The sequence below is a fragment of the Conger conger genome, chromosome 7, assembly GCF_963514075.1.
Source record: "Conger conger chromosome 7, fConCon1.1, whole genome shotgun sequence".
NCBI lineage: Eukaryota > Metazoa > Chordata > Actinopteri > Anguilliformes > Congridae > Conger > Conger conger.
Genome location: NC_083766.1, coordinates 26,961,848 through 26,987,655, shown reverse-complemented (window position 1 = coordinate 26,987,655; position 25,808 = coordinate 26,961,848). Strand labels below are relative to the sequence as shown.

Genomic DNA, 25,808 nt, shown 5'->3' with positions numbered 1-25,808 from the left:
GGCCTGAGAGGGACCAACACCGCGCTCCGGCCGCTCAGAGCTCCCTCCCTGATGCCAAAGCATCGTCCCCCCCCCCCCCCCCCCCTGTCCCCCGCCGTCTGAGCGGGGCTGCCGCGTGTGTCCGCTGGGCGGGGGTGGTTTCGCGGGAGATGAAAGGACAGACTCCGCTGGGGCTCCTCTTTATCGGCTGTGGTAGACACGGCTGCCCTGTGAGAGGTCACACGCTCTCCAAACAGGACAGGAGCTCCTGCACTGCACAAACCAAAGAACAAGAAGCTCCCACACTGCACAAAGCAGTAAGTCCGTCTCAACAAGACTTTATTCTTATATTTACACTTAAAATCTTTCTTCTTATATATATATATATAAAAAGAATACTGACAATGAGGTGAGACTCATTTCAAGATATGCCAATTGGGTAAGAAAATGTCACCTGTCAAGCAAAAAGTAACTTAAAACAAGCTAATTTTTTCTACTTGAGAATTCTGATTTATTTTAAGTCTCATTAGAAGACTGAAACACTTAGGAAAGGCCTTTTTTTATTTATTTTATTTTATTTTATTTTTTTTACAGTGTGGATGGGATGCGGCTAGCGCTCGTTAGCGCACAGGGCTAATGCCTCTGGGTTGTTTATCACCAGGACTGTATATGGCGTCTTTAATAAGGATAAGTGCTCAGACACTGTCCTTCAGTAAGGGCGTGAGCTCCGCCCCCTCTGAGTTACGCTGCAGAATCTGACAGGCATAAAGCAAGGAGGGCAGCAGGGCGAGGTGCCCTTGTCCAACATGGCCGTCGACTTTCTGCTACAATGCCTGCCAACTACTCACGCTAACAGTGTGGGAGGACTGCCACGGCTTGGCAGGGCAGCAAAATAATAACATCTAAAAACAGCTCCCTGTTTGTGCACGCGCACTATTATGCGTGTTACCAAAAACATAAACCTAGTTAAAAAAAGCTCTTTGTCAGTGGGAGAGTGCACTATTGTGTGCATGCTGGTTGAAAATACTAAATAAATAAATGTCTCAGGATCACAAACCTTTTTTTACTTTTATTTTCACTTTATTTATTTTGATAACACAAAAATTGTGGCAGAACAGGCAATGAGAGAGAGACCCAAGGCAGAAGATAAGGGGTTTGATATCTGAACTTTCCCTGCACCGCCTCCTACACTGCAAAAACCAAAGAATCAGCCAGTCTCAGCGAGTATTTTAGTCATACATTTAGACTTAAAGCCTTACTTCTATTACTTTTTTGTTAAAAAGTCTAAAAACATTGCCAATGTGGTGAGACTGTTCAACTCATATCAGGATTTCTCAATGGGATAAAAAATTGCACTTATCAAGCAAACAATAACTTAAAATAAACGAATACTTTCTACTTGAGAAAAAAAAAATTTGAAGTCTCATTACAAGACTAAAACACTTGTTAAGACCACGCGTTTTTGCAGCATTATGTGCGTGCTGGTTAAAAAAGTGAATATTTAAACAGGCAGTGGGAGAGACACCCCCGCCAGGCAGAAGATAAGGGGCTTTGATGTCTGAGCCGCCCTTGGATCGGGCCCTGCCTCCACGCCGGGAGAAGACGACGTTGTCCAGACAACAAGCGCCGTCCCCTGATTTATGTCATCGTTCCCGTGACCTCCCTCCTCGTTAGCATTCCCCGAGGAGCGCGCAGGCATGGAGGCGCATTGCTCCTCAGGCTCGGAGGCGCATTAGCGCAAATGGACCCCGCCGTGGTTCTTCACCGCTGGCAGCATTAACCTAATTGTGTGAGCTGCTGGAGGACGCTGGGATAGGACCGTGAATACAAATACAGTCACTTCATTCAGCCCGGAGGACACAGAGCCTCAGCCCACTGATAATCACATCAGCCCGTACCCAGACTCTTCAGAGGCTTACTTTAACTGGTGCCCGGCTTTGTGAAATTAAATCATTTTAGCTTGTAGTTTTGGAGAAAATACGTTCCTTTTATGCAGCTGTGGGAGAGACAGAAGTCGACCGAAAGCCCTTTCCTTTGAGGCCTCGCAGAGGATACGCTGGTGGTTTTGCTGCCCGAGATAGACCTGGTTTCTGTTCCGCCAGGATCACGCCCGAACAGCCCCAGAGAGGGAGGGGAGGAGCAGAGGGGGGCAGGGAGGGGCAGATAGGGGCTGGGGGTTGGGAAGGGACCATAGCAGCGGCCATCTCGCTCTGTCTCAGGTTTTGGGTGGTTTAATAAAACAGCACAGAGCGTATTCACAAGTACTTGAGGGGCTCGGAGCGTAAAAGATGTCCTTTTCACCCCAGTGGCCTGAGGAGGCAGCGTGACGCCCAGCCTCCACAGCCCCTGTGTTGGGGTACAAACCTCCTTTGATCACCACCCTACCCACCCCCCGTCCCCCCAACTTTGAAGGTTCAAAGAGCCAGAAAGGGAAACCCTCCCCATCTGTGGAATTAACAGGATGTGGCGTAGGAGGGATTGTGGGGGCTTTTTCTTTTAAGGGAATCGCAGGCGTGAAACGCAATACCAAGGCCCATTGGAAGACAGACCATCAGCAGAATTCACTCTTGGGGGGGGGGGGGGGGTTATTCGGCTGATGTTGGGTGTGGGGTTAGATGTTAGCGGTTGGGTGGTTGGGTGGGGGAGGGGTGGGAGGATTTTGCAGTTCCCATAACCTGCAGTGCAGCCAGCTGTTACAACCCACCCCTTACACTTGCCACCATTCAGAACTGTGGCACTGATGTTGCACAAACACTTCAAGCCGTGACAAAGAAACCTTGGAGATGTCGAAACAGACTGAAGTCATCTGCACCTAATAGAGCCATCACTAAAAGCATATCCTCCTTTTGAGGCCTAAGTCCGCAGAGTTATTGGAAAATGAACATTCTCCTTTCATAAGTCAGCTCTACTTTCAGCAGGGCTTCAGCTCATGGTTCCTCTGTAAGACCGGCGCATGTAAGCGGCAAACAGCCAGCCTGTGTTTGAGAAGACAAAGGCCTCAGCCGTTTCTTCGTTTGTTTGTGCGAGCGGTTTTCGGCTGTGGGTGACGCTGAACTTGCTCGCTCCATTTCCAAAATGTCTTGGCAGCCCCTCCAGTTCCTGTGTCCCAGCCGGTCTCCCCGGGGCCAACTGGCCACAAGGCCTGCCCCTCCCGTCACGGAGAACTCCTGGCCCTCTCCAGAGAACAAGACAAACAAAACAGCTGAGACCAAAACTGCCAGCAAGCAAAATGTCCAAATCGTGGAGGTTTTTTTTCCTTCACCAGAGGGGAAGAACATGTTCCAGGCCACCTGGTGAATTCCAAAAAGCTAAATAAAATGGGGCTATTTGGTTTAGGCAGCCCTTTTAAAAGTGGTTGTGTTGTGCTGACAGGAGCTAGCTATCTCTGCAGGACCTGGGACTGATAAGAGACCCAAACACAAAAGAAATGCAGATTCCTGACGGTAGTCTCGTGAGAGAGGGCGAGAGAGTCTCCGATAGGATTCTGAGAACAGATGGAAATGGTTTCGCTTGCCGTAAAAAAAGAAAAAGAAAAAAACCACAAGCCGAATTCCAGACTGCCTTAATCAGAAACAGGATTGCTCTGCTCTAACTTACACACTGTTGTTTAGCTCCACAGATACTGCCATTTAAGATCAAATGCCATCATGCATGCCAGCCTGTTTCTCTTTTAAAGATAAATAAATAAACGATATGTAGCCTTCATTAGTTGGCCATCTTTATGAACTTAAAATCATTAAAATAAAAAAGTGCTCCAAAACGCAGGCCTACACCACCCCCCTAGGCTCAGAACAGAAAAAAACGGTTGAGTTGAGGGGTCCTAGGATCCAGCCCTGACTGGACGGAACCGGACCGGACCAGACGGAACCGGATGAAAGCGGATCGGAGCGGACTGCTCCCACACTCACCCTGCAGTACTCGTTAATGGGCCTCAGGCGTTTCATGGCCACATCCCTGATGTGACTTCTCCTGAACAGGATCTTCCCTGAAACAGAGACAGGAATTTAACATTAAACACAGCCAACGGCAAACCAGCGTCCATGTTCTGGCACGGCAAATAAAACGTTTTAACAAGTTACTGTCTTAATCAGTGTTTTAGTCCTGTGATGAGACTTTCTCTTAAGCAGAAAATGTTATGCTTGTTTTAAGTTACTTTTTGTTTGACAAGTGAAATTGTCTTACCCCATTGGCAAATCAGAGACTTTTCGAGACAGTTTCAATCAAGCACAAGCAACACAGTTTTCAGTCAACAGCTGCTTATACTGCATGCACTTAAGAGTCTCACCCATGCCACCCAAAGAGGAAAAGTGTATGAGGTAAACAGTCCATTAATATCCATTTGGCAGATGCCCATGCCTGCGGTGTTTGAACAATTACAAGAGACACCCTGAGGTCATGACCGACTGAAGATAAATTCCTGAGCGGTGATTTCATCATCCCGCTAACGGCTGTGCCGCTAAGTCAAGGTCAGCTGGGGGTGGGGTGGGGACTCGTGTGCCAAAATGTCCGCCTTCCAGTTCGCACACTTCATCGGGTGCCATGGAGGAAAAACAGATCTTTCCCATGCCTCATACTGCCTCTCTACCATATGGAAGTTGGCATTTGAACCTGAGAATCCCTGGATGCCTTTAGCCCACCCACTGTGGTTATTCCTTCAGTCTTTCAGTTGAGAAGATCTTCTACTGACTGAACCACTCGAGAGTACTTCCTACATGTAAAACGGCAGCAACCGTGACACTGAGGTACACATTTTGGAGCAGGAACTCCCCACAAATTAACCCAAAAATATCTCTTGCTACAGTTGAGAAAAATTGTTGCAATAGTGGTTGGATTTTCAGAAAGAATCAAAAATACTGGCAGGCACTACAGTTTCAGTGATTAAGAGGTTGAATAGGATATATTGAATCAAGCCCAGTTTTTTTAATTGTTTGTCACTCATTAATGCAGTATGTTAATGTTAGTTCTTGAAAAGCAGTGGTGGAAAGTCCAGGGGTCAGAAAGTCCTGCTATGTATTTCTTCCACCCATAAGTTCATAATTAGATAACAGGACAGATAATTTCACTCATTAGTTCTACCTCCGGGATGAAGAATTGTGCTAAATAGAAAATCCAGACAACATACTGGAACAAAATACTGCAAAGGACTTTTACTTTTGGAAACTGAATTATCTATCTTATGTTGAAAACAAGCCAACTCTACATTTTAACAAACCATTCTCTTAAAGCGTCGATCAAATGAACCATCTGGGTTAGGGTATTTGGGTAAGGCACTTGGGTAATGGCACTAGGGTAGTGCACTTGGTGAGGAGTACTAGGCTAGTGCACTTGGTCAGGGGCACTAGGGTAGGGTACTAGGGTAGTTCACTAGGTTAGGAGCACTAGGGTAGGGTACTAGGGTAGGGGCAGGCTTCTGGTTTGAGAATGGACCCAAAATCAGTTGCTTTCCCCTGATGAGTGTAAAAACAATCCGCTTACGTAGGCAATCCATAAACATATCAGTAGGCCAAATCTTCCACTGAGGGCCTTCTTCCACTCTCATTAATGATTATCGATTCCATCCGGAGAATAAACAAAGCCAAATTAAAGTTAATGCAGCTGACTGAGAGGCATTTCAGATGACTGTCCATTGTTAAGGCTAAAGGAAACTAGGAGTGAAGCTTATTCATCGTGACATAACTTAAAGCTGACTGATAGCACAATAGAGCTAACCTAGCCACTGAACAGCTGGACTTTACTCCAGAATAAAGTTATTAAAGAAAGGTTCTATACAATGGGAATTACAGTTCTTAATGGGACTGTGAAGCTCAACTGGCAGACCACTCAGCATCTGAGCCACAGGAACTGTGACATGAAAATGAACACAAACCGGCTTCCTAAAGCTCTTCATTTTTATGACATTCAGGAAACTCAGGGGTTATTGCTGATTCTGCAGTTCCTTTCAGCATTCCGGGCGTGTGTCCTTACAAGGGATTGAGAGCCGCGAGTGAAACTTCACCTGGGTACAACACCACACCAGCCCAGCAGTAAAACAAGGCAAAGTAGCCCAGTCTCAAAAGATATCCCCTCGTCAAAGCACTTGTGCAGTTGGGAACGATACTGGTTTGTGTGTCTCGGACAGACGGACTGAAACACGAGCGTTTCACAGGGAAGGATCTTGTTGCTCGGAATACCCACAACCCCCCACCCCTGCCGGCCACAGGCACTTAACTTCCTGGGAAAAAACACCGATCGTCCCAGATGTTCCGGAGCGAGAGGGTCCCTTCCCACATTACAAAGAGCTTTTAATGTCCTCCCCTTCCACCCACACCGCCAGTGCTGACTCAGGGGGGGAGGAGTGAACCAACAGGGAGTTTCCCAAAGGGGGTCCGCATACCCCTGCCCTATTACCGAAATACCCACACGCGGAACATTCACCTTAGAATGTCCCACAGACCTTAGCTGCCGCTGCCATTCCCAACAGCTGTCAGATGGAAAAACGACACGTTGGCCGCTCGTATATGGTAAACAAAGGGAATGCTGGCAATCCGCCTCAGACTGATCCAGACGGCGGGGCATGCGGATAAATAAAGGGCTTATGATTTCACCAACAGGAAAGCAGTCAGGGAGGGAGAGAACCAGCTCCGGTTTGACCTAGGATGGTGGGGGATACGAGCAGGCCTTATGAACAGAATACCTATGAAAAATGAAGAAACCACTTTCCTAAAATTCTACAATCAAAATGTCTGGATTTTGGCCTTTGACAGTGTGTATTAAAAATAAATAAAAAAAGGACCATGATGTTTGAATGCCACCAATTTATTCCTGCTCTGACTTTCCAGGTTTTCTCAGGTAAAAAGGAATGCTCAGTACACACTGTGCTCTTTCACATGATATAAACAAAATAACTGAAATAAAATTACAAAATGACAACATGTAGACCACCAGGGTTTTCCAGAGTACTGCACATGTACAGGCAACTCAGTAACACAATCTGCAGTGAACCAATGAGCCAACAGTACTAAGTTACAGTACTGATTTTATCTGCAGTGAACCAATGAGCCAACAGTACTAAGTTACAGTACTGATTTCATCTGCAGTGAACCAATGATCCAACAGTACTAAGTTACGGTACTGATTTCATCTGCAGTGAACCAATGAGCCAACAGTACTAAGCTACAGTACTGATTTCATCTGCAGTGAACCAATGAGCCAACAGTACTAAGTTACGGTACTGATTTTATCTGCAGTGAACCAATGAGCCAACAGTACTAAGTTACGGTACTGATTTTATCTGCAGTGAACCAATGAGCCAACAGTACTAAGTTACAGTACTGATTTTATCTGCAGTGAACCAATGAGCCAACAGTACTAAGTTACAGAACTGATTTTATCAGCAGTGAACCAATGAGCCAACAGTACTAAGTTACAGTACTGATTTTATCTACAGTGAACCAATGAGCCAACAGTACTAATTTTATCAGCAGTGAACCAATGATCCAACAGTACTAAGTTACAGTACTGATTTTATCTGCAGTGAACCAATGAGCCAACAGTACTAAGTTACAGTACTGATTTTATCAGCAGTGAACCAATGAGCCTAGAGTACTAAGTTATGGTACTAATTTTATCAGCAGTGAACCAATGAGCCAACAGTACTAAGTTACAGTAGTGATTTTATCTGCAGTGAACCAATGAGCCAACAGTACTAAGTTACAGTACATATTTTATCTGCAGTGAACCAATGAGCCAACAGTACTAAGTTACAGTACAGATTTTATCTGCAGTGAACCAATGAGCCAACAGTACTAAGTTACAGAACTGATTTTATCAGCAGTGAACCAATGAGCCAACAGTACTAAGTTACAGTACTGATTTTATCTACAGTGAACGAATGAGCCAACAGTACTAATTTTATCAGCAGTGAACCAATGATCCAACAGTACTAAGTTACAGTACTGATTTTATCTGCAGTGAACCAATGAGCCAACAGTACTAAGTTACAGTACTGATTTTATCAGCAGTGAACCAATGAGCCTAGAGTACTAAGTTATGGTACTGATTTTATCAGCAGTGAACCGATGAGCCAACAGTACTAAGTTACAGTAGTGATTTTATCTGCAGTGAACCAATGAGCCAACAGTACTAAGTTACAGTACAGATTTTATCTGCAGTGAACCAATGAGCCAACAGTACTAAGTTACAGAACTGATTTTTATCAGCAGTGAACCAATGAGCCAACAGTACTAAGTTACAGTACTGATTTTATCTACAGTGAACCAGAGCCAACAGTACTAATTTTATCAGCAGTGAACCAATGATCCAACAGTACTAAGTTACAGTACTGTTTTTATCAGCAGTGAACCAATGAGCCAACAGTACTAAGTTACAGTACTGATTTTATCAGCAGTGAACCAATGAGCCAACAGTACTAAGTTACAGTACTGATTTTATCTGCTGTGAACCAATGATCCATCAGTACTAAGTTACAGTGGTGATTTTATCTGCAGTGAACCAATGAGCTAACAGAAATAAGTTACGGTACTAATTTTATCTGCAGTGAACCAATGAGCCAACAGTACTAAGTTACAGTACTGATTTTATCTACAGTGAACCAATGAGCCAACAGTACTAATTTTATCAGCAGTGAACCAATGATCCAACAGTACTAAGTTACAGTACTGATTTTATCTGCAGTGAACCAATGAGCCAACAGTACTAAGTTACAGTACTGATTTTATCAGCAGTGAACCAATGAGCCTAGAGTACTAAGTTATGGTACTGATTTTATCAGCAGTGAACCAATGAGCCAACAGTACTAAGTTACAGTAGTGATTTTATCTGCAGTGAACCAATGAGCCAACAGTACTAAGTTACAGTACATATTTTATCTGCAGTGAACCAATGAGCCAACAGTACTAAGTTACAGTACAGATTTTATCTGCAGTGAACCAATGAGCCAACAGTACTAAGTTACAGAACTGATTTTATCAGCAGTGAACCAATGAGCCAACAGTACTAAGTTACAGTACTGATTTTATCTACAGTGAACGAATGAGCCAACAGTACTAATTTTATCAGCAGTGAACCAATGATCCAACAGTACTAAGTTACAGTACTGATTTTATCTGCAGTGAACCAATGAGCCAACAGTACTAAGTTACAGTACTGATTTTATCAGCAGTGAACCAATGAGCCTAGAGTACTAAGTTATGGTACTGATTTTATCAGCAGTGAACCGATGAGCCAACAGTACTAAGTTACAGTAGTGATTTTATCTGCAGTGAACCAATGAGCCAACAGTACTAAGTTACAGTACAGATTTTATCTGCAGTGAACCAATGAGCCAACAGTACTAAGTTACAGAACTGATTTTTATCAGCAGTGAACCAATGAGCCAACAGTACTAAGTTACAGTACTGATTTTATCTACAGTGAACCAGAGCCAACAGTACTAATTTTATCAGCAGTGAACCAATGATCCAACAGTACTAAGTTACAGTACTGTTTTTATCAGCAGTGAACCAATGAGCCAACAGTACTAAGTTACAGTACTGATTTTATCAGCAGTGAACCAATGAGCCAACAGTACTAAGTTACAGTACTGATTTTATCTGCTGTGAACCAATGATCCATCAGTACTAAGTTACAGTGGTGATTTTATCTGCAGTGAACCAATGAGCTAACAGAAATAAGTTACGGTACTAATTTTATCTGCAGTGAACCAATGAGCCAACAGTACTAAGTTACAGTACTGATTTTATCAGCAGTGAACCAATGAGCCAAAAGTACTAAGTTACAGTACTGATTTTATCAGTAAAAAGGCAGAAACCACGACCGGTCCAAAACAAGCTAAAGACAAGTCCGTTTGTAAGGGTTTAGAGCAGGGCATTTCAACTCTGATCCAGAGCCTTCAGACAGATAGATAGACAGACAGACAGCCAGACAGAGGGCGCCAATCATAAGTTAAATGAAGGTTTTATAATTTCAGATATTTATATACAGCATATACGTACAGTCATTGCATATAAAAACTGGCTAGGATCCACCTACATTCCCCTGCAAAGACCCCTTGGGGTCCACAACACTCCTTGTTGAAAAGCCATGCAGGGTTTAGAGATAATGGTGAAATGTTCCACCCCTAGGGCTAGCGTACAGCAGGCCTGCGTACCTACAGCACAGTTTATCTGCAGTGAGGTGGGTCTCTCAACACCACCTCTGTCAGCCTCTGCTGTCCAGGAAACCGGCTAATTCTGCGTTCTCAGACACACTTCCACATTTTTCACAGCAGATGAAGTCACCGAGACGTGCTTCTTAAAAGCCTTTTAGGGCAATGTCAAGAGTTTACGGCGTGCTGCTAAAGAAAGAATGCCGGTAAGTTTCTCAGAAACAACTGAACCAAGTTGAACAAAGTTTAAAAAATGACCAGATTAAGCTTTTTACAAAAACTTCTAAATTTCCACTTTATATAAATCATCCAAAGCAACGGTGCAGTACAACATGGCCAATCTCAAAACGCCGCCTGAGAGCACTGCAAGAGGCAGGTAATATACCTGGTGAAGTAAATCCAAACAAACATCTACAGTCTGTTTTTCATTAAGGTACATCTGCTATAGCTTAATTCGCTCATCTGTTTACAAAGAGAGCTAATAGATGTGGGGAAAGAACAGAACGAAGAGGCAGAACGGAGGAGCCTGGTGTAATTACAGGGTCTTCTGCCCTATCTGCTGACTGGCTGCTGACTCGTACACTTATAGCCACTTGTTAAACTGTTGTGGAAAGTGCAGGTATGTATGCAGCATGTAGCAATTTTCTCTTTATTAGTGGAGGTAAGTACTTCAGACTGAAAAATCCATTTAAGAGCAAGACAAATAGGACAAGTTTAAAACAAAGAAACCTCATACTACAGAGGGAAAACTGCTTAAAACACACATGCACACACTCAGAAAAATACATACACTCCCACACAAGCAAACACACACCGACACACATGCCCACAAACTGTACAAACACACACAATACACATGTACATATACACACACACACACAGCGAAAAATACTTCAGAAGCATTTGAGGTAAAGGCCAAAGGAAAAACATGGAACTATCAATGATTCACAAACTTGAGCCAATCGAGCATTCAGCAAAGAAGTCCTTTGAAAAGTACCCAGAATTAACAACACACAATGTTTCCACAGACTATAGGACACTGAAAACACTCTCTCGTCAGTGGATGTTGCCTACAATTCGCTCTTGAAATATTAATGCCATTGATCGCTTTCTTCCAGAAAACCGAGTAAACACAACAGACAATTCCAGACTTTAATCTCCAAGGTTACCCTGGCCTAGACTTCATTAAACAGGACTAATTTCACAATTTTATCAAACCTATCATACTAACCCAATAACTGAAGCCATCCTTTCCTATGGAACCACGTGTACAACTTGTTTGAAACGGCACAAGGAGATTTGGCTTGGCTCTTCAGTGCGACGCAATTTGGCTTTGCATGGTTGTACGGCCCCAGCGGAGTTAAAAGACCGGCCATAACTGCTCCAGAGTCACCACTCAGGCTCAGACTCTTTTTGTTCTTTAGTGTAGTGGAGCTTGACAGTCTCCATGCCAGGACAATGCTTCGAGCTGGAGAAATGTGGATTCAAGATGGCCGCCACAGCCCGGCGAAATGTAGAATGCTGAGGATGAGCTGAAAGTAACTGGAGGAAACAACGCAATGAAAGAGGATATGAGAGCAAAGCTCAGGTCCTTACTGGAAAGCCACTTCTCTCTCGGTTTGGGTTTAACTGACCAGATTTCCCCCAACTGACTCTAGAATAAGTTTAATCTGAGCATGTGGTCTTCAGTGAATATACATTTTTTTTCTAGGATTTCTAGGAGTTGAATTAAGCCCCTGACTGCCCAAGACATACATGAACACAGGCATGTGCACACATATGAACACAGGCATGGTCACTCCACGGCTGGAATGAAAGAGCCCGTGGAATTCAGTGAAGCGCTGTTAACAAAAGAAGAATCCCTTTGGTAACCATGCTGGGCGTGGTTTACAGTCCTCTCTGGGCAGTAGAAATTTGAGTGAAGTAGGGAGGGAAGAGAGAAAGAAAGAATGAAACAGACTAAAAATAAACAAAGGAAGAACGAAAGACAGAAATAAAACAAAAAAGAAAGAAATAAGAAATAAAGGAAAGAAAGAAAACAATGGGGTTTTCATTGACAAAGCCTAAAACTGACTGACACTGTTGAATCAAAGGAGAGAGAGGGACAGAGAGACAAAGAGACAGAGGGAGAGAGAGAGAGACCTTTCTCCAGCCACAATATTTTTGCTGTCAGTCATAACTTTAAGAAAGCACTTTTCATTCTAACAGTCCATTTAGTCTCATCTGGAAAGAACTAAATGCAAAGCACCCACTTATTGGAATTGATCTCAAAAAGCATACAAAAACACCACCATCATATTTTCTCTAGGAGGGAAGGTGAAATGGGAAACAGTGGAAATTATGAGATTATAACATGACAAGAGCCCAGCAAGAAGGCTCATTTTTGGGATGGAGATAACAAGCCCACATTCCACACCCCTCTCCAAACCACTCAGCACTGGGTCACTGTGACACAGAGCAGGAAGAGGACATGTTCCAACCCGTCAGAAAGGGGGAAATAAGCCAAGCAGGCAGAAATGGCTTTCATAAACCAACCTGGCAGAAAGGGGGAAATAAGCCAAGCAGGCAGAAATGGCTTTCATAAACCAACCTGGCAGAAAGGGGATGATTCTACGCTTAGGGTCCTTTTGTCCTCCTTCAACCGGGAACTTATCCAGAAGCTCCATCTGAAAAGAAGGAACAAATAAAAAAAATAAACTTGTGACTCACGTACACACACACACGGCTCCAATAGGAACCATGCGAATCCATAGAACTAGAACCCCTATGGTTAAAAAGTTACTTTGTTGGGAAAAATGGTTCTTTGACTGGGACCTTTCACACATATGACAGAGGGTTCCATAAAGAACCAAAAAAAGGTTCCTCGATGGAAACAAGAACCCTTTCACAACCCCTTTTCCCCACAGACAAACAGACAGGCGCACATGTCCTTTTAATCCATTTACATTTTACAATTAAGATTCCAATTCCAAGTTCTAAGTCCCAAATACAATCATTCTACAGAGAAAAAAGGGCATTGCAGGTACTATTCATTAATTCATTCAAGTTTGCGGGCTGTTCATAGAGGCTCCCTGACGCCCAGTCCACAGTCCTCCCAGTTATCCCACAGTGCACTGGGGCCATTTTCCTAAGCCTAGGCCAGTGAGGTGTTAATGCCAGCCTGAAAGGCCTGTTTTTTCTCCAGGGCCTGTAGTTCTGCTGACGGATCTGCGCAAGCTAAAACACACCTGGCTTCTATCAAAACTCTGAAACCTAAGGCACTCAAACAGCGAACTGCAAAGAACAGCTTTCGCCATTGAAGTTGAAAGCTTTAAAGGAGCAACATAGTTCAGCCAGCTGTCGTAACTTCCCCGAAAGGCACATTTCTCCAGATTTTACACTCTAAAGTACCAAAAGAAACACGGATACACAGACACTCAGAAATTCAGACATTAAAATAGATGTGCTCGGCCATACAACATGCTCAGTAATCTGTGTCAATGACTTTCAGACATACAAGTAAAAAACTGTCTGAACATAATGAGGGCAGCACTGTCCCAAGATCACTGCTCAACGGGGGAAGCAGACTCATTGATCACTGTGGATTATGGTCCATCCCCAGGTAAGAGTCAGTCCAGTCTGTGCCCTGAGTCAGTCGCAGCCCGTGATTCAGATGAGAGAACATGTATTTGTATAGAGCATTTCACAAACAATTATCACAAAGTGCCAGAAAACTTGGGTTTAACTCCCTACAAGAGCGAGCCTAGGGCAACAGCGGCAAGGAAAAACTCCCTGGTGAAATCTAGGAAGAAACCCCTAGGAGGAACCAGACTCTAGGGGGGAGCCCATCCCCCTCCGGCTGGCTCATAAGCAGGTACTACATAATGGAAGTGGAGACGGAGAGAGAGAGACAGTGGTATGTCTTCCAGGCAGGCTAATGTAATAGCAGTTCTGCTACAGCCAAGCTGGGCAGTCAAATAACACTGCCTTTCACTTGTTGCACAGCTCAGCTTAATTGTGCTTTTACAGAAAAAGAAATGTAGGTTGTGAAGGAGAATTGTGATATTATAAATCACAATTTCTATAAACAGGACCTGCAAAAATTGTTGAGTTTTATGCGATTCAGTAGCTGGTTTTTTTTCAACATTCATGGACTTTCAAACATACTTTTTATTCTCTTTCACGGTCTATTCATCAGTTCAGGATTCATACTCAGTTTGCGATTCTTGATCCTCCTCAAACTACTTTGAGAGACAGTCTCGATGAGTGTCCTCCTTAGTGGGATAGAGACAACAATACAAAGTCTGAAATATAAAAGCATCCTTCCCATGATGGCAAGAAACATGGCGAAACATCAGTTAATTACCATTAGTAAGTAAAATACTTTAGCCTACAATGGCCAGATTGGCCGCTATCCTTTAACAGTACAGAGTACAGCCAGCGTTCTAGGTGTGGTTCAAAGAGAGATTTGCACAAAGATAAGATGCGTGTTCATCTCTGCTGCATACACTAACAGCTGTATTCTCCACGAGCCACACCTGAAATGCCTTCACCATTATTGTGTAGTTTCATAAGCAGAAAGGACTGCGGACATATTTTACAGGAGGATGGCTGAGGAAGCCTGTAGTTTTGTAGAGAAACAAAAAGCACACAACAGGCCTGAGATGTGTCATTTATGCACCGTGTTCAGTCTGCCTAAGAAGGGGAAGTTATAGCAAGGAGCGTGTATGTGGGTAGAATTCATATATTATATATTATACAACCATTCCAAGTTATATAAAAGGAACAGAAGTGGTCATATCAGACATCTAACTGTTCAGCAGCCACAGCCAGATTCACTTTCCATGACATGAACCCAACCCACCGCCTCCCACTGCAGACATCATCAGCCTTGCTCTTCCTCATCCATCAGCGCACTCCTCCATCTCAGTGCTGACAATGTCATCATCTCTCTCCATCGCCCATTCCAAATCTTTCTCCAGATCTGAACTTAACCCAGGGCCACAGACGGAATGTCTATTACCGGACTCGTGCCGCTAGTCCGTTTCCAGGCGATGCCAACGTGTCAGGCATTCAAAGCATGTGGGGTTTCGACCTCTACATTAGCTACCATGTCCGTCTCGCGCTCCAACACATAACTCCCAACTTTATAATGATTTACAGAGAGTAATAATCAATATTTTCAACAGGCTGGGATCCAACGTCAGGGCCTGCAGGAGAACTCCTGCAGAATCATCATCAGCTCCGCTCTGCTCTCAAAAGTTTTCTTGTCGGTTTTCCAAAACTAGGCAAGCGATTATTAGTGGGCGTAATGATGAATTCACTGATGTTGGCAGGATTAAGCTACACCAAAAAACTAGCCTTGCAAAAATAAATGGTCATAAAACAGGTTTTCATGGACAGGCAACCACTGCAATCCTCCAGAATCTATGCACAGTGAATGGTGAATCAACAGGTTTGCTTGTGTAGCACTTCCGCAGGAATATTAAAGACTAAACGGCTGACTTGTGAGGTCCTGCACTCCTACAAATGAACAGTGTTAGCTGAAAGGGTTTCCCTGCTACCTCTTCCTGGGAATTCTACAGTCATATATAAATACACAAATGGCTTATGTTTAGAAACAAAAGAGACATTAAATATAGATCAACCTTCTTCTTTTTTTTTTTGCATTGCGGACAAGGAAAGAAATGTAGCATAAATCAAAAGCCTGGAATCAACAAGGAAGAATCAGAAATGCCTGTGAAGCAACACAAGTGATGTAATGCGCAGGCTGAACTACAGAACCCATATCCCCTAGCTGTGTGCAGTGTATCAGAAATATGTACTGCCAAGGTCATTAATCTTTCTGATGTAGTGTAGGTTTATAAGCATTTACACTCATGGCTCTGTTCATTACAGTCCCCTTGTGCTGAACAACTTTGCAGCTTTATGAGCTTTGCAGAAGTATTCAATATTCATAATGACAAATAATGATTGCAGATTTTTTCCATGGCACTGTTGGCTGCTGTGTTTAAGCAAGCTTCTATGATGTGGAATACGATTTTTGTACAAAACGTATAGCAGCAAAATAACAGTGGGACATAAACAAATGAGCCTCATAACATGGGAAAATAAATAATATCCATTTCAACTGATGTAATCAATTGAAGAGGAACTAGGGTTTAAAATAGATTGCCTTTACTCATGATGAGAATGTAATTTATTCCATCTCAGCACATCTGTATGGATGAATGGGGAAATGACTACAGCCCAAAGTCTGGTATGACATGTATCTAGTAAGAGACCACAGCTCATGTAAACAATCCACTATAATTTCCATTAAGCACAAATTCTTTATGAATATTTTGCTTCATGTAGCTCAAATGGAATCCTATGAGCTCTTCAAAATTAAAAAAAACTTCTTGAGAAATGTTCATATTTTTTAAAGAAATATACACTTTTATTGACCAGGGTAGCTAGATCAAATAAATAAAGCCAAGACATTGATAATGTTACAAGCTTCTATTGTTGTGGTTTGAAATATCATCTTCAATTCAATCTTAACAGATGGCAAAGCCTTGCTTTCAACAGCCAGCTCCAGTGTCTATACGAAGATCCCAGACAAATGAAAGTCAAAGGTTTGACTGATTACCAGTCTCGTGTGTGTCGTTATGACGTCACTTCCCCTCCTGTCCCCTCACTGAACCCTTAAGCAGTCGGGAAAGACACAGCACGACCCTTTCAGAACTGGCAGCCCAAGAATAATGGCACGGGCATACCGCTGTGACCAATCACGCCGCAGCTCCGTCCGAAGACGGACAGAACGCGCCAGTCATGCTCGAAACGTCCCGGGGATGATGAATGGGGCGGCTCTGGCGCTTGGAGCCGGGCCAGAGGACGGGGTGATTCTTCCTGAGGTCACTCTTCGTCTGGGCTGCATCCTCCCCGGCCGCCCACGCCACGGCCTGCCCCGCGCGGGGCCGGGCCCTGAACGAGCGCGTTGAAGCCTTCCCGCAAGCCCTCCTCTTTCTTTCTTTCTTTCTTTCTTTCTTTCTCTCTCTCTCTCGCTCCCGAGAGCCTCGCAGACACGGGGCAGCGAGGTCGCGCTGGAGGAGCCGGTCCTCGTCAGCCACGCCCGCCCGCCACCCCAGAGCACGCCGGGATCACATGGAGTTCCAGCCACGGGCTGCCGAGGGCCGTTATCTTAATCACTTCCAGGGGGGAGAGGAGGCTTGTCAGCATCAGCTATCTTCAGCTGCGATGAAGAACCCCTCCACGGCCCCACCTCAATCCCCCCTCAGCCACCACCACCACCCCTCTCCTGCCCCTGGTGACTCAGGGAGATATAGGCTGTTAATGGTGCAACATTGCAGCCCTCTGTACGGATTAGAGACGGTGGAGAATGTGTGGTGTGCGTAGAAAGAAGGTCACTCAGGGCCAGCTCTCTCACTCATCAGATTTACACTCATACCCCCCCCGCCCCTTACCATTCCACAATCTTATGCTCACTCATATCACGCCCAAAGAGTTTTTAGGATTAGTTTTTATTTGAAAGCTATGCTGAACTGAAGGACACAGAGGAATCTTTTTTTCCCCCTCCGGGTTTTAGAGGAAGCGTTCCACGGTAATGTGTTTGTTTTCCTTTGCGGTCTTAGTCACGCCCACTGAAGGACAACAGCTCCACTGAAAGAGGACTCTCCCGGCCCAAGACCACACCATCCAGCAACAACAGCCGCACAAGAGAGGACTTGTTCGAGGCTTCTTCAAAGTGCTGACTCAGCGCATGCTTTTTAGAGAGCAGATTTTTATTTTCCAAAGGTGTGTGTGTGTGTGTGTGTGTGTGTGTGTGTGTCTGTGTGCGAGAAGAAAAATCTGCTCCAAAACAAAACAAAAAAAACCCCTCACTATTCATGTCTGGCATTGTGGTTCTGGATGTTGCCTGGAAACCACAGGAGACCTCCAGAGATCAAGATGATTGGCAGGAACCACAGGGGGGAGGAGCCAAATGCTTAACTCTAATTTTTACCCACCTTTTCAAGAAAAACTTTTCCTGTTCAGCAGTTTTAACAGTGACTGCACAAATCACATGCAGTTTCTCAAAAAAATAGAAATAATAATAGTCATTTGTTTGACATTATTTGACAACCAGTAAATTCTTGTAATGGAAATTTTCAGTCGGGTTGTGGTTGTTTTTTCTTTTTTGCCAACTTGGCCAATTACACTGTAAAATATCACAGTAAAAAATACAGGCCTATAGGCAGTCACACAGTTGAGTCGAACATCCTGCTGATTCATAACAGAAACTAAGTACCTCTCGTCTGAAGTAAAATTATTTCAACTTTTCCATATTTATCCGATTCCTACCCAGAATCCCCTCCGGTAGAATCCCACGCATCTACATTTGAGGCCTGCGCGGATTTTTTATTTACGGACGCAGATTTCCGCAGTTCAGCGTTTCCTAAGCGATGGCACGAGTTGCGTCTAATGGTTTCCAGAGCAGAAATCCTGCGTGTGATGCGCTTCACGGTGCAGCAGCGAGCCAGGGCGGGGTCCGCGGCCGCATGCGCGCGGGGCTGACTGCGGCCCGCATGCGCCCATGCCTCCTCCACATCCTGGGTCCCGTTCCGCAGTTACGGCACGCGGAAAATATGCAGCAGCTGTATAATTTAAGAAAAAACCCCACAGAGCTGGGCGTTCCTTTATACCAGTACAGCTGAGAGAGACAAACTATGTTTGTTAGAATACAGTAAATAAGATGGTGAAGTGTATTTACATTAATATGGAGCAAGGAGTGTTGATGAATACTAATACTAATACTATTCAGAAAAGGCGGAGGTACATTTCTGTCCTTCAGGGATTCAATTTCCCTGAAAGTACAGATGAGTATGTTTTCCAAGCAAAAAAGGGACACAGTAATTGTATATTGCTGGCTAGAGGGTACCACCCAAGCGGCAAGCATTTGTACCGTTTTAGGCACTTTTCATGCCTTTATTTCTGAGAGTGTACAGTCGGCCTGTTGAATGAGGTCATCTGGAAAAGGCATTTGCTGCTGAAGTGAGATGACGTGCCCTACAGTCTGGGTAGAATAAGGACCGGCCAGTGCCAACCGTTACTGAGGACTGTTCTGTGAAGCATGACCCCCCCCCCCCCCCCCCCCCCCCCGCCCCAGGACGGAAACTTTTAGTTGGCAGGGTACTCCCCCATCGCAAAAGTGGTTCCTCTCGTTGATTGGGAGCCTGTACTCTGTACTCTGTACTCTGTACTCTGTACTCTGTACTCTGTACTCTGTACTCTGTACTCTGTACTCTGTACTCTGTACTCTGTACACAGAAGTTCAGCAGTCGTCTCCTTCAGTTGCTATGGCAGGTCAGATGCTATCATTCTGGAAGCAGCTGGCTGGACATGTTTCAGAGGGCTGTGGGAACGGGCTCTCAATTAAGACTGGCCAGTCCAACTTTGGAAAGTGAAAAGGGATAAGAGAGGGCATTTTCATGAATGCGTTTCTGTGAAGGGACCTGTGGTCAGTAGACATACACTGATTGTACTACTCCACACTAGCAAAACAGCTAGGATTCTTTTCTGTGGCCATGCAAATAGAGAACCACCCCGTAAATAGGGTGTAATGCACAGACTCTGTTTGATGTCACCGTTTTCGTTGTCTTCCATCCTTCAGTGTAAGTTCATAGCTAATCAACATGTGGTGTGTGTGCATCTGTGTATGTGTGTGTATGTGTGTGTGTGTGTGTGTGTGCGCCTGTGTGTGTGTGTGTGTGTGTGTGCGCCTGTGTGTATGTGTGTGTGTGTGTGTGTGTGTGTGTGCGCCTGTGTGTATGTGTGTGTGTATGTGTGTGTGTGTGTGCCTGTGTGTGTGTGTCTGTGCGCCTGTGTGTGTGTGTGTGTGTGTATGTGTGTGTGCACCTGTTTGTGTGTGTGCCTGTGTGTGTGTGTGTGTGTGTGTGTGCGCCTGTGTGTATGTGTGTGTGTGTGTGTGTGCGCCTGTGTGTGTGTGTGTGTGCGCCTGTGTGTATGTGTGTGTGTATGTGTGTATGTGTGTGTGTGTGTGTGTGTGTGTGTGTGTGTGCGCCTGTGTGTATGTGTGTGTGTATGTGTGTGCCTGTGTGTGTGTGTCTGTGCGCCTGTTTGTGTGTGCGTGTGTGCCTGTGTGTGTGTGTGTGTGTGTGTGTGTGTGTGTGTGTGTGTGTGTGCGTGTGTATGTGTGTGTGCCTGTGTGTGTGTGTGTGTGCATGTGTGTGTGTGTGTGGCCAGAGGCAGGGCTGGTCTCAATTAGACCGGCTGAACAAAGGACACTCCACAACTGAAAGAAACAGCAGGAGAGATGGCAGAGGGGGCAATGACCCTGTCGACCCTAAACTGGACTGCTGGGCAGTCGCTCTAAAGTCCGTAATTGTAACAGGTTAAAGAATACGTAGATGACCACAGACAGGCAGAAAGGCAGAACTTTGCAGCCAATCTGAACACTAAAATTACATAGTGGTAAACATTGAGTGCAGCTTCACCAATAACATTTTCCTGTTTGTCTCAGTCAGTTGAAGCGATGTGTGTTCATGCGAGACGTGTGATAGGAAGATGGAGCAGATTCCTGCTTTTTGAGGTCTTGCAGGTCATTTTAAAACTCCACCGCTCTACAGGATAAGAGCATCTGCTAAAAGGCTGTAATGTAGAGAGAGAGGAGAGCTGAGAGAGAGAGAGAGAGAGAGAGAGAGAGAGTGAGAGGTCTGGAGCCAGAGGCGGAGACAAAGCGTTCCTCACAGAGACATAGTGTCCTGGACAGAGACTGCAGCTCTGGCATACTTTCACCGGGAGGAACACCGCAGTCCATGTGGGTCAGAGGAGAACAACACGGGAATTACACAACAGTCAAGACCCCTACTTTCATATTCCTGACATTCCGTCTTAGCGAAATTACGAGACTTCCCTGGCATTCCGACCTGGAAGCAACACTTCTGCACCGGGAACAGATGACTCTGCCAGGGGGGATAGGAGAAGCCCGTTCTCATTGGTCAGCGGTTTGGTCTCTGCTCGTGACACGGAAGCCCCACCTCCTGGCAGTGTGACATCGTTCAGCCAGACCAGGAAGGAGTGTTGACGTGTTGCTATGGAAGCGCAAACGTGTGGATGTTCTGGATTCGGCCCGATAGGCTACACAGCGATGACAGCACAGGAAGAGCTGGCTCACAGACGGCCAGCAGTGCTATGCTCCGAAACGCATCAGTCTTGTTTTCTCTTAATACTTAATACTTAATGTATGAGGCTTAACTATAAATATTATAAATACTTTTAAGCTATAGAATGTATTATATGACAATGTAATGGCAAAATGACTAAAAGCAAATTACTTGAATTTAGTTTAGTTTTCTCAAATTCTGTTTTATATACTAAGATATATAAATATGTATTATTAACACATATTTTAATATAGAGGGAAATGCAATAATCATATAAAAAAAGTTTTTGGTTTTTTTTCTTAAAGGCCTTACATTTGAAATTCAATTTATGAATTAGTACTTCGTAGCAGTTCTTTGAAATTCACATTGAAATTTGAACAGTGTTTTTGCTGTTCTCTCTGAAATCTTGCACTCTGCATCTTTCTCAGTAACTCGTTTAGTTAGGAACGTCACATGGGTCAACCGGCCCACAGGATTCGCTACATTTGTGATTGCTGCAGCTGTTGTTGAGGATCCCTTGGCTGAAATTGGACAAACAGAAACACAAAGGTGAGGGAAGGAACGCACCTGGAGGTCGAAGAACTTGCTGTAGCGTCGGAATATGACTTCTGTAGATCCATCGGACCAGGAGACCTTGATGATGTAAACCTGGGAGAGAGGAGATAAAAGCAATGCAGTGAATTTTGGGATATTCAGGAGACCAGGACACTCTTTCTCCCCTCTTATTGTTCACCTCCTCATTCCTTTCCACCCGTGGGGAGAGGCCAGAAAGGAGAAAACGTGAATTAGGCAAACGGCATGTCCTTGTCCTTCAAACGTAGGTTCACAGACATGGCAGTTACAGACGTGGAGCAGTTACAGACAGATGTAGCAGTTACAGCCGTGGCATAGAAGTGGCACGTGGGGAGAGGTGGATCCACAGGTTGATCCTTTTTTAGGCCACGAATTCCCAAAAAAATAGTTTCACGAAGGATGCGTTCATGTATGTTTCCTTGCTCAAGAAAAGACTCCTAAGTCTTCTCGCTCTTAGCAGGAACATTTTACGGGAATTCCCTTAAAGGTGCTGGACCTCGATCCTTTCCCAGGTCAGGCAGAGAATGAGGTGACAGGAGGTGAAAAATAAAGGATCGGAAAGATCCCCAAATCATGCTGGGGCCTGAGTTTCAGAGCCCGCAGTGTTTGTAAGAGCTGAGTGAGATCAAGCTAAATATTAACAAATTATTGTTTTCATTCCTTTAAATGAATCCACTTTATCCAGACTTTTCAGTATCTCACTCTGAGATCTGTTATTGGGCTTCATAAATGTCACACATTATCGTGAGTAATAAAAACAGCATTCAGCCAAGCTAATAAACATGAGGGAAGCTCATTTTCTCAACAGCAATAATCTAATCCCATTCCACAACATATTACAGACTTCACCAGCTCTACAAACAGCTCATAAGGTAGGCTGAGGGGTCGAAGCGTGGAAAGACTCTCAGAACAGACTGTAAGCACCCTCATCCCTGCTCCAACTGCACTGACCCAAAACACATCCATGAGACAGCACTCAATAGCAAACCTCAGGTCAATAACAAACATTACTTGACATATTTGAAATACCAACATTTTGGAGCGAAGGCTAAATGGAATAAATTATTTTAGAGGGACAGCAATACCAGGTATGGCACTATGGCCATCAACCAAATTCAAGTTTTGGACCCTATAGCCTATAGTTCTGCTGCATGTAGCCTAGTGACTAAGGTGCTTGAATGGGACCTGGAATGTTGGTGGTTCAAATCCCAGTGTATCCACAGGAAGATAGGTGCAGCCTGCCCTTGAGCAAGGCCCTTAACCCCACATTGATCCGGGGGCGACTGGTCTCTGCTTCGTCTAATCAACTTTAATTTGTTTGGATAAAAGCCTCAGCTAAATAGCTAATGTAATGTGTAATGGTAAAAGTGTAGATATGTAACTCAAATAATTACAGTCGGTATTACTTGCCTAAATTGATTTTTTTTATGAAAATAACAAGACGGAACACAATGACATTTGTTCCAGAAAAGCGGTTTCCTGGTGTTGATATTTTATCAGCAGCAAACAGCAAAGAGAAAAGTACAGGGGCTAACTATAGACCCCTGAGGAAGAGAGGTGTTCTGCCGCTCACGCCTCACACTTCCCACTTCCCTTCATCAGACGTAGCCATCAGGGCTAGCGCAGACCACAAGCGTCGCGAGGAGACCAGTCCACCGCACAGTCTGGCTGGTGTTGATCATGAGCAGGTACGCGTGGAACGATGACCACATGTCATCTCATGGTCTTACCAGAAATAAACCTATTTTTAACCTGGCTGACACATGATGGGGTTTTACTCATTCACAGAATCTGAAAGTCCTTCTCACCAACTCTCCAAACCACTTCCTCCTGACACACACACACACACCCCACACCCCCACTCATAAAATGGTCAATTTAGTTTGCTCTTTGTTCACGGGAGACTGTGAGACAATCATATTATTTGTGAAAGCGAATCCTGGCGTGATATAAGCCTAATTTGAGTAATCTATAGGTGACTGGAAGAGACATTAAGCTAATAATGTGCCAGCAGCAGTCTTTTTTAATGCAATCAAACTGATCACTGAGATGTGTGTATGTGGCATGAGCCCCTGCCTTCCTGGCAATATTAGTACCTTACAACCTGCATAATAATAAATCGACTCTCTCATAATTGTAAATGGAGAGCTACCAAAAGCAAGTCTTATTTAAAATGGTAGTTTGCCACATCACATACTTTAGGTCTTGTTTCTGTGCACAGGCACACATAATAGGCCTAGAGTGATTTTATTAATGGATGAATTACTAGCCCAACCCCCCAAAAAAGATAGAAATAAAATACAAAAATAAAATATATTTAGGCTAAGCAGTCTTAGGAGTGATTCATAACCACAGTGTACAACCGTGAAGAAGGAAATGACCATGTTGAACATGCAGAACCCAATAAGCACAAGATCGCTGTGATTGCAACAGATATGACATCTGGATGTGATGGTGCATGGTTCTTTAGCTCTATTCCTGTAAATCTTCCCAGCAGTGACCAGACAGGGTCACACTTACAACTGGTAAACAGCACACTGCAGTTACCAGACAGGGTCACGCTGATGACTGGTAAACAGCACACTGCAGTGACCAGACAGACACACTGATGACTGGTAAACAGCACACTGCAGTTACCAGACAGGGTCACGCTAATGACTGGTAAACAGCACACTGCAGTTACCAGACAGGGCCACGCTGATGACTGGTAAACAGCACACTGCAGTGACCAGACAGACACACTGATGACTGGTAAACAGCACACTGCAGTGACCAGACAGACACACTGATGACTGGTAAACAGCACACTGCAGTGACCAGACAGACACACTGATGACTGGTAAACAGCACACTGCAGTTACCAGACAGGGTCACACTGATGACTGGTAAACAGCACACTGCAGTTACCAGACAGGGTCACTCTGATGGCCGGTAAACAGCGACACACTGATGAGCATTAAAAGGCTCTCTGACTTACTTCCTGCTGATGTCCTACCATCTGGCAGGATGAGCTTCCCCTGACATCACCACATCCTGATGTGACACTCTGCCACGCAGCCCGGCTATGTGACTCAGTCATGCAGCCTTTCATCAAAATGGTGTGTGGGATCATTTCTAACCATTTACATTTTGGAAAGTATAATATATAATATATGTACAACCATGCTTAGTCACATGTGCATGCTTGGATATTTTGGGTTCAGAAAATTCACTTCTGAAAATGCAACCAGGATCTAAATCTGAACTGATCAAGCCATAATATCAGACCTATGCATCCACTGAATATATTGCTCTTTCTTTGTCAGATTTTTTCTTTACATTTCACATTACATTTCAATATATGGAAGAAAGAATTCACCATAGAAGGGCCACCTTGGGGTAACTTGACCAAGCATCTGTTCTAACTGCAATCAGGATCACCATTAAATCTGCACAAATAATTGGATCAGCATTTTTATAAATTCCAGGAAAAGTGTAGCATATGAAAAATAGGCTAAATGCCAGAACAAATGTTGAGCAAGTCATTCCAAGAAAACAAAGTCCTTAAAAGGCTTTTATAAATACGTAGCATCTCCAAGACTCCCACAAATCGATTTTCTGTCCCCCTCCCCACCCTGACACCACTTAGTATGAAGAATCCCCAGGTGCCCTTTAACCCTTTAAGGTGTGAGATCACAATACGTGATTAGAATGTTGTTACCTGAACCTTCTAATGATGATGTAACGATCACCACTGGTAATTGAAGGCAGTGGAGTTCTAGAACACGGACTGAATTTTGAGAAGAAAAAAAAAAAAAAAAAAACAACATTCCAAAAAACCTACTCTTCAAAGAGAAGGAAAAAGAACTTCAGGCCTTATGGTACGAGGCCTAATGCTTAACAGTACTAATTTTCCACCAAATACGGTTGCTGTGGTTACACTGAGTCTCCCCTGTATTTTCTCCATGCAGATTTCAGAACTTGACAGC

At 44.2% G+C, this 25,808-nt stretch overlaps 1 protein-coding gene across 1 annotated transcript in view; it reads right to left on the bottom strand.

The window, feature by feature from the left end:
- Nucleotides 1-25,808, bottom strand: part of sh3pxd2b (SH3 and PX domains 2B) — a 48,566-nt gene that overhangs the window by 19,298 nt on the left and 3,460 nt on the right. The window contains exons 2-4 of the mRNA XM_061249013.1: nt 21,835-21,915; nt 12,714-12,789; nt 3,888-3,964 (exon numbers count right to left, since the gene is read on the bottom strand). Of these exons, the coding sequence (XP_061104997.1) occupies nt 3,888-3,964; nt 12,714-12,789; nt 21,835-21,915 (234 nt within the window). The remainder of the gene's footprint in view (nt 1-3,887; nt 3,965-12,713; nt 12,790-21,834; nt 21,916-25,808) is intronic.